The sequence below is a fragment of the Danio rerio genome, chromosome 22, assembly GCF_049306965.1.
Source record: "Danio rerio strain Tuebingen ecotype United States chromosome 22, GRCz12tu, whole genome shotgun sequence".
NCBI classification, from domain to species: Eukaryota; Metazoa; Chordata; class Actinopteri; order Cypriniformes; family Danionidae; genus Danio; species Danio rerio.
In genome coordinates, this window is record NC_133197.1 from 9,858,863 (window position 1) to 9,868,977 (window position 10,115).

General features: G+C 37.6%; 1 protein-coding gene across 3 annotated transcripts; it reads left to right on the top strand.

Annotated features, from left to right (window-relative positions):
• Window positions 1-1,992: 1,992 nt before the first annotated feature.
• kctd6a (potassium channel tetramerization domain containing 6a) lies at window positions 1,993-9,650 on the top strand. Of its 3 annotated transcripts, XR_012397289.1 has the most exons (4): window positions 1,993-2,321; window positions 2,650-2,761; window positions 5,707-8,602; window positions 8,924-9,650. XR_012397289.1 is itself a non-coding variant. In XM_005173942.6 (3 exons), exons 2-3 carry the CDS (start codon window positions 2,735-2,737, stop codon window positions 6,391-6,393), a joined length of 714 nt encoding a protein of 237 aa, XP_005173999.1. In that variant the 5' UTR covers window positions 1,993-2,321; window positions 2,650-2,734; the 3' UTR covers window positions 6,394-9,650. The 3 variants fall into 3 exon arrangements, 2 of the variants coding, with proteins under 2 accessions (XP_005173999.1, NP_001074463.1); XM_005173942.6 differs by having other exon boundaries at window positions 5,707-9,650; NM_001080994.1 differs by lacking the exons at window positions 1,993-2,321; window positions 8,924-9,650 and having other exon boundaries at window positions 2,735-2,761; window positions 5,707-6,393.
• Window positions 9,651-10,115: the final 465 nt, after the last annotated feature.

Genomic DNA, 10,115 nt, shown 5'->3' on the forward strand with positions numbered 1-10,115 from the left:
TTTAAATTTATAATATTTTTCTATAACAAATTTGGGTGTACTAGTTTTTAGACCGTTATCGTACATTAAAAATATGAATTTAAAAAAGGATAGATTTGTGAGAGGTGTACTTGTATATGCTGAGCACTGTATTTATAAAAATCACATAAACATACATCATATATATATATATATATATATATATATATATATATAGTGAAAATAGGTAATATCCAAATGCATATTTTGGTGCATTTGTACAAAATCGATTTATTAAACATATCTATTAGACTGATATCTGGTGAGTGTGGAGGCCATTTGAGTACAGTAAACTCATTGTGATGTTCAAGAAACCAGTCTGAGATGATTAACGCTTTATGACATGGTGTGTTATACTGCTGGAAGTAGGGTACACTGTGGCCATAAAGGGATGGACATGGTCAGCAACAATATTCAGGTTGGCTGTGGTGTTGTTACGATGCTCAATTGGTACTAATGGGCCCAAAGTGTACGAAGAAAATATCCCCCCACACCATTACACCACCACTACCAGCGTGAACCGTTGATACAAGGCAGAATGGATCCATGCTTTCATGTTGTTGACTCCAAATTCAGGCCCTACCTTCCGAATGAATTTGAGACTCATGAGGTCAGACAACATTTTTCCAATCTTCAATTGTCCAATTTCTGTGAGCCTGAGCAAATTGTAACCTCAGTTTCTCTGTTACTCAAGAGTGGCACCTGGTGTGGTCTTCTGCTGCTATATATATATATATATATATATATATATATATATATATATATATATATATATATATATATATATTCGTCACTAAACATTTAGGAAGAGAAATTTTGAGGGATGTACTTGTATATGTTAAGCACTGAATATGTGTAATTTATAACTATTACAATTTTTTTATAACATTCTTTAGTAATATGACCATATTTCGGTACACTTATATTTGTCAGAGTTAATACACATTTACTAATAAAATTCTATGACTTCTCCAAAATTGCCATTTTAGCCTACCCAAGTCACTAATAACATGTCTTTTGGACTTGTGGGGGGAACCGGAGCATCCGGAGGGAACCCACACGAACATGGGGATAACATTCAAACTCCACACAGAAATGCCAACTGACCCAGCCGAGGCTCGAACCAGCGACCTTCTTGCTGTGGGGCGATTGTGCTATCCACTGCCCCATCGTGACGCCAAACTTATATCTATGTAAAATGTATTTAGATAATGCTTACACCGCACTAATAATGTGAGGCTATGTGATTGGCCAAGGACAGAATAGAAGTCGAGACAACAAAACCTATATTCAAGTATACAGATATCTTCCCAAGTCTTTTCCAAAACTTTGTGTTTTTTTCTGTTTTTCCAAAAACTTTTCCAGGCCTGGAAAATGCTATACAAAAATTCTGTGACTTGTCCAGGTTTTCCATGACCGTATGGACCCTGACTTGTGCAATTCTTACACACACAAAATATGATATAATAAGCAATAATTTAGAGAGCTATGTCAGTGCATTTAGCTGTTTGTTGCTTACATATAAAATATTTAGGTAAGTATTGCTTCACTGCTTCTAAATATAAGGACATTAATAAAATAATAAATAAATTTTTTATTTATTTTAATAAAATAAATATAGAGGACATTTGGTTGCATTATAGTTTTGAATGTGACAATATGTCTAATTAATTGAAACAAAAAACAATTAAATCTGATCATTACAGGCATCTTAAATGGGACAAAGTTAATATTCACTCACCCATTTTACTTCAACTTATTCTCTGATTTATCAGGAGTCTCTGCACACAGTTTTAATACAACATTCAATCACATCAGAAGTGAACAACTGCAACAAACAGACATAAAAAAGGACATTCCAGCAGTCAAACACGTTCATCCTGAGCTCTGCTGATTGTAGATGATGGACTGATCTGAACATGTTTGCGCCGGGGTGGTGATTTACGTAGTGGGCGGGGCTTCGGTCGTGGGTGTGTCATTTCCGCTCATCCCACATCGATGTAGCAGCAGCTCATATGTCTTGCTCTGTGAATCCACACAACGTAAACACTACAGTCATTTTACAGGCTTTACTCAAGCAAAACGAGACGCCAAAGAACCTGCTGGATTAAAAACACGTATATATTTTGGGAAAAAGTCATGAAAAAACCCACAGGAAAGCAAACTGTCTCTGTTTTAATCCCTCTGTCCTCCATGTTCCTGATGCTCTGGACGTGCTGAAACAACTGAAGTAACGTAGATCCGACGCGGAGGAGAGGCTTAATTCACGATTTTATTTACGTATTTTTAACGAAGTGATACAAGTAAGTAATTTTTAATTAATATAGTACGATATATAATGACTATTACATGGTTGTTTGGTGTTATTTAATATATTATTCGTATATCAAATAACACGCGTAGTAAAATATTATAAATAATTTCATTAATGTCAATACATCTATGCTTTTCGTAGCTGATTTGTTGTTATTTTTGAGATATTTGAATAATGTTGGCTGGGATGCTGGGAATATCCTAAGGTGTCCTTCAGATGCGTCATTGATTTCTTTCATTCATGGTTTCATGGTGATATTCGTCAATATTACACTAGAATATACCATGTAAACAGTTAAACAATATATATTTCTACAGTTTACAACAGGTGAGGTGTTTATGCACCATAAAGGCTGCAGAGAAAGCTATTTGTCACCATCACTGAAGAGGAACAGTTGACCACATGGAGAATGGAGACTGGACACACATGGTAAATATTAATGAAGAGAGTAAAGCAGTGTACAGTGTGAGCAGAAATAGTGTACAAAACACGGAAATATTGTGGGAAATGTTATGGCTGTGTGATTTGGGGAAAATATCTGAGATTTTATTTTTATAACAGACATTTTTATTTCGATTTGATTTTACGATTTGATTTTGTAGTCAAGCTTCAGCTCAATATTTTGTATCGTAGCTTCTTACTGCTAAAATGTGTAATAAAGTGTGTTAGTTAATAAAGGAACTAAACAGATATTAACATACTTTGACTTTTATTCAAAACTTGTTTTAAAAAATTTAAAAAAATTAAGCACAAATTTTTCTTTATATCAAACAGTAGTGAGTTACGGCGTTGGTTATCTCCTGGCGCCTTCGTGATATTTTTTCATGTGGGGTAACAGCTGCAAACAACTCTGAAATTGAACTTTGCTGTTGCTAGTTACTAGATTGAGTGTCACTGGCAATACTTTCAGATTACTTTTTAGAAAGACACTACCCATAAACGTAGCCAACTGTTGTGCTTTTTTAGGTGCTGTTTGTTGTATTTCCTCATGCTGTGGAAACAATTCTGTGACAGCTCTTACAAATGACCTGTTTTTGTTCGGTGTCTGAGTTTGAAACCAAAATATTCCCATAATACTGACATGTTGTTTTTCTTTGATATTAATTCATCTATTAATGCTTCTGAAGAGGCAGAGCCATAATCCCACCTGTTTGTTTGTTTGTTTGTTTGTTTGTTTGTTTGTTTGTTTGTTTGTTTGTTTTACTGTGAGCATTCTGCATAGGTCGGGTGCACAATCCTGATTGGGCAAAACAAAAGTGCACTCACTCAGTTGGCTAGTAAGACTGTCACCAGGACCGATGTGGCCATAGAGGCAACATAGTGAGGGCGACGTCCGTGACCCCCCGTCCTCATTTTAATCCGCGGCACCCACCATAACCCCACACCTCCGCCGCCGGTCCTCACTTTGGTCCGCAACACCACCAGAGCGCAACCGGTCACTTTCGTTTTTACTTTCAGGTTGATGCCGGCGGGATCGTCGTTTGCCTAGAGCGCCAGTTCAGCTTGCTCCAGCCCTGACTGTCACACAGACAGCAGTTAAATTGACAGCAGTGATGGGTTAAAGCGGCGCGAATGTCTGCTGAAGTTCAGATTTTTCCTACTAGAGTGATTTGCGCGTCAATCACACAGAATGCTTAACTCGTGCCGCTTCATCCGCCTGAATCGCGTCTTTCGTGCTGTCTTATTTGCGCCGCCTCATTGAATCATTCGCGCTTGACGCTTCTTCCGCGTCTCATGTGAACGGAGCATAGGGTACTAGCTTAACACAAGTTTTCTGTTGCATCACATGAGTAAATGCACAAATGACAACATGAAAAATCATATTTGGGTGATTATTGCTTCTGAAGCAGCAGACGCCATCATCCCACTTGTCTGTGCTTTCCTGTTTGTTTGTTTGTTTGTTTTATTGTGGGCGTTCCACATAGTTCGGTTGCATAATTCTGATTGGGCAGAATGAAAGTGTGCTCTCTCAATTGGGTAGTAAAACTGTCAACGGGGCCGACATCCATGTCCTTCATCTGCAACACCGCCATAACCCCACACCTCTGCCACCGGTCCTCACTTGGGTCCCCGACACCGCCAAGACCGCAACTGGTCACCTTTGTTTTTATTTTCAGGTTGAGGGCGGCGTGATCGTTGTTTGCCTAGAGCTCCAGTTCAGCTTGATCCGGCCCTGACTGCCGCACAGACAGCAGTCATACATTTGATTTGTGTCAGGGAAATTATAGAATACATATATATTTCATATCGCAGCCTCTTGCAATTAGCTAATCGCAATGATTCAAGTTGCCATTGCGATTCAATTTTCATTAATCGCACAGCCCTAGCTGGATGCTAGAGTGATGCTAAGTAGTTGCTTTGGAAAGTCCAGATGTCAGCAGTATGAGAGTTTTTCCACTGCTAAATTTTTTTTTCTTCAAGTTTCCATGTTTTCTGGAGTTAAGGTGTTAAAATAAAATCTGTTGTTCACTGTATTAGATCAAATGTTTTTAGAGAAATGTATATACATATTTCTATCTATTCGCTTATATATTGGTTATCAGCGTCTAAATGTATAGAGTCATTAGTTAATTTAAATTTGTAAATACCCTTATCAATATCCTAATTCACAACATATTTCATTCGAATTAATGGCTTCCCTTTAGTTTTTTTATTAATTGAATTTAATACATTTAAAATAAATTTTAATTTAGCATTTTTAGCTTTTGCTCATCTCACACACCCCTTCAGTTTTCCCACTGACCAACCTTGTTTATTTGTAATATACGATTGTTTGCTATGCAGTTTTTTATTGTTTTGCGTATATACTACAGTGTTTGTGGTTTTCAAGGCATTTTAAGGGGGTTGCTAGAGTCTGTAGGCTGGTTGTTAAGCATTTGCTAGGTGTTGCTAGATGAGAAAGAAAAAAGTAACAAGCACAGAGAGTAGGCCGTACTGTCTTATTCCATTTAGTGAAAACATTGTTGAAACCCCAAACATTCCATGTGGTATTTTAAACCACAATCCATACATTCTGCAGCGCAGTTTATCATTCTATAGTTTCCATAGAAACTGATGTGTGTAATGCGGCTGAACAAGCAGATGTTGTTTTCAATTCTGGACTACAATGAATCTATCTTGGTTACTAGAAATACACTTGATGTTTTACTGGGTAACAGCATGGGTTTAATGGCCCACCAACTATTACAGCATAAAATCAATGGATCTGCATTCAGTTCATGCTGGTCCAAACTGTCCTTGTCAGCAAGGAATGGTTCAGAGTTTCTCATGTCATAACAATCAACACTGATTATCAAATCAGTTCCATTATCAACAATACAAAATACATCTTTAATGCATTAAATGGCTTTCACCTATCTTCTTCTATCTTGTAGATGATGGATACGGTTACACTGAACGTTGGTGGCCATTTGTACACCACATCACTTTCCACGCTCCAGCGTTATCCAGACTCAATGTTGGGCGCCATGTTTCGCGGGGACTTCCCCACCACACGAGACACCCAGGGCAACTATTTCATCGACCGAGATGGTCCTTTATTCCGTTACATCTTAAACTTCTTACGAACATCCAAACTGACGTTACCGTGTGACTTCAAAGAAACTGAGCTCCTCCGTAAGGAAGCAGACTTCTACCAGATTGAACCCTTAATCCAGTGTTTAGGTGAAACCAAACCTCTTTACCCGCTGGACACCTTTGAGCAAGTGGTAGAACTTTCAAGTACTCGTAAGTTGTCCAAATACTCAAACCCAGTGGCGGTTATCATAACGCAACTCACCATCACCACCAAAGTTCACGCGCTTCTTGAAGGCATCTCTAACAACTTCACCAGATGGAATAAACACATGATGGACACCAGAGACTTTCAAGTGTCTTTTACCTTTGGACCATGTGACTATCACCAAGAGGTGTCCCTTCGAGTGCACTTAGTGGAGTACATCTCCAAACAAGGCTTTACGATTCGCAACACACGAGTGCATCACATGAGTGAACGAGCCAACGAGAACACGGTAGAACATCACTGGACATTCTGTAGAGTTGCGCAGAAGGTCGAGGACTGACTGATGCTTTATCATTTGTGCAAGCATCACACAGGTAAACCAGCCAATGAAATCATGGTAGAACATTAGTGGATGTTTTGTAGTGTTGCTCAGATAGTTGAGGGCTGATTGATGCTGTATTGTTTTGGACGAAAGCATATAGGTACATCACAAGAGTGAACCAGCCAATAAGAACTTGGTAGAACCTTATAGGACATTTTTGTAGATTTGCTCAGAAAGATGTGGACTGATAGATTGTTTATTCTTATCTGGTCAGATGTTACTGTTAAAACGGTACTCGAGTAACGAAGGTTGTGCAATTACAAGTTTAACGAAGACACAAATGCGTTTTTACTAGTCTTCAACTTGTGATTTTATAAGATGCTCCCAAATTTCTTGAGTTGGCCACATCTCTACCGTAGAATCTGCCTTATTCTGTGTTCACACCAGACTCTGCGAATGTGGATAAATCGAAATATTCGCGTGAATATAAATAAAAATACGTGTGAACATTTTGAGTTTATTCACTTCATTTGTGCTTCAAATCCACTTCATTTGCGTGTCAAGTTCGCTTCACAATAGATGTGGAATTGCGTCATGAGCAGGGCTTCTGTCTGCCCGGTGACTCTAGCTTCATTGCTAAATGGCTAACATAGATTTATTGAGCTAGAGAATAACTGTGTTAATGTGCTTTAGGAAGGCAAACAAAATGGTGTCGATTCATTTAGAGCCGTGTCTGAGTCCAAAAGTTCCTTTCATAGGTGCACCCAGCTTCGTGAGTTTATAAACTCCTCCAGAAACTTAACCTGAATGATGGAAGCTTTTAGCGGGGCTTCCGACTGAGCCGAGCCCAGTTTGATCAACTGTTCCCTGGTGTCGGTAGGAGGATTTCCCCGCGGGACACCAACAACAAGCGCTACGTAATTAGCATGCCCCAACAAGAGAAAGCTCCTTATTGGTTAAAGCAGTGCGAATGTCTGCTGAAGTTCAGATATTTCCAACTGGAGAGATTTGCGTAAAATGCATGTTAATCGCGTCAATCTCACCAAACGCTCAACTCGCGTCGCTTCATCTGCGTGAATCGTGTCTTTCATGCCGCCTCATTCGAATTATTCACGCTTGACGCTTTTTCCGCGTCTCGTGTGAACGCAGCATAAGGCACACACTTTACGCAAGTTTTCTGTTGCATCACATGAGTAAATGCACACAACATGGAAAATCATATTTGGGTAAGGCTGAAGACTAATCGATACTGCATTCAAATTTAGTCAGACTTTACCATAAGTGCAAGACATTTGCAACTAAAGCAATTATTAAGTTTCACTAGGACGTGAGCTTTTTTCTACTTGCAAACCTGACATGAAGGTCTTACCTGTAGATCCGGGCCAAGGTAACCAGCATCATGCTGGTGGATTACATGACAAAGTATAACATCATTGGACGGTTTGTAGAGTGCAGAAGATCAAGTACTGATTGATGCTTTATTTCTATGTGCTTGGACATTACTGTAATAATTAGTTAAGGACAAAATAATGGCACCTTTATAGTGGCTGATAAATGCTGATCCACTTCAGATCTGTCATTATGTGATACCACAAAGAGTTAATGCTAAAAACTCACAGAAACAAAGATCTAGATCAGTGTTTCCCATCCTTGCTCTAGACGTCACACCAATAGTACACATTTTCAATGTCTTCCTATGCAAGCATACTTGAATCAAATCATCAGAACAATAAAAAAAGACTCAAAAACCTGAAATGAAACCAGAGCATGATTATGAAATGCTAAACTACGTAGTTCCTTGCACATCCCTTGATTAAAACAAAATCAGTTGTCCACTGTTTGCATTTCAGTTTTATGATCAGAATCAGAAAAAAGTCATATACTTATCAGTTTAAATATCAGTTATCCAGCTATAAAGGGTTTTCAGTATCTGCCAAAATGTCTACTGGTGAAACGTACCAATAATTCGAACTTTGAGATTGCATCTTGAGCAATTGCAAGTTTAACATAGCCATGAATGTATAATTTACTAGTTGCGAAGTAAGGGCAATACCTAAAAGTACTTGCATATACCATTCTGGCTAAGGTAGCCAAAAATGAATCATGTGAAAAAATTTTTGTTCTGTATCTTCAAAACAATTTGTCCTATCATGTTTTATGCAACTCAATCTCATGGCAGTTCGTAACTTTTGAATTAGTGGCTAATTTTTATCCCACTTTATATTAAGTGTCCTTAACTACTATGTACTTGCATCAAAAAACAAATCCATCATACTCACTGTGTTCATAATGGATTTGAGAACACTTGCTCGTGAGTTGGGATAGTGGTAGGGTTATGGACAGGTTTGGTGGTATGGGTAGGTTTAAGGGTGTGTTAATGTGTAAGGGATGGTCAACAGTAATTACAGAAGTTAATTACAGATGTAATATACAGGTATTTAACCAAGCATAAGTACACAGTAAATACATGTATTTACACAATTAATACATTGTAATGAATTATTAATTTCTGTGTAAGTACATATTAGTTAAGGACACTTAATATAAGGTGGGATGAAATATTTTTAAAATTTGTACTTTTTCATTCATATATTTCAGTAAATTTTGCTCATTCCCCAATGAAGGTTAAGGTTAGGGGTGTGAGTTGGGGTTCATCTCCTTTTAAAAGTAATACATTTTCGCACTAATGAAATCGTATGATTGTTTACGAATTAACCACTTTTCTGACAATACATGGAATAGTTACGTGACCTCAGGTTTTATGTGTTGCCACCCAATTCAGAAATCCAAAAAAAACAGAAATATTTTGCTTTTTTAAAAGTACTGTATATACAAGATCTTACGAAAAAGTTTGCTAAATCTTTTGCGAAGTTGACATGTAATGTCAGGCAGCCCTTAAATCTAAAATTCTAATATATACCGATAGAGTGTTAAATATACAGTATTTCATTATTTATCGCATTTCTGTAGATACAGTCTCCTGTAATTGTATCCATAAACTGTAAACGGTGTGCATGATCCTGTTGTATATCTGTAATGTTATTTATCAGTCATATTTTCCCCCACTTGAGAGATGCTATGTGAAAGATATGTAATCCGCATGTTACATTGTATGTTTTGTGACCGGACCCATTTGAAATTTATTTTAATCTCTTAAAGCATGTACAACTCAGGCTTGCATCTTTTTAACGGGTTCGGGAACCTGAATGAAATTGAAAGAGTTCATTCATGTGTGTAATGAATTTGACCTGCACATTAAAAAACAAGTTTCATCATGCGGCGTGTGGTTCTGTTTGCTAGCAGATGTCTTTGTATTGGATTTCATGGAGAGAACGTTTGATTTTATTATTGAAATTGATTGAATCAGTTATTCTAAAGGAAACATTTTAGGCTCAGTGTCACTTTTTCAATGCAATAATCTAAATAAAAAATATCCACAGTTTATGAATGTTTCCCTTTGTACAAAAAGTGGAACCAATCTGTTTGAGAAGTGTGTTGCATACACTCTCAGAAATAAAGGTACAGGAGCTGTCACTGGGGCAGTACATATTCAAAAGGTACATATTTGTACCTAAAGGGTCCATAATGGCACCTCAAATGTACTTTTTAGGTATATTTGTGCACTTTTGAGGTACCACTGTGGACTCTTTGGGTACAAATATGTATCTTTTAAAAAGGTACTACCCCAGTGAAATCTCCTGTACCTTTATTTCTGAGAGTGTAGAAAAACAGCCTCAACC

Excerpts from the sequence above, each read along its gene's own strand:
- kctd6a (XM_005173942.6), top strand. The coding sequence starts at position 2,735 with ATGGAGAATGGAGACTGGACACACATG. Across the intron at positions 2,762-5,706 it reads ATGGAGACTGGACACACATG|ATGATGGATACGGTTACACT; the intron begins GTAAATATTAAT and ends TCTATCTTGTAG.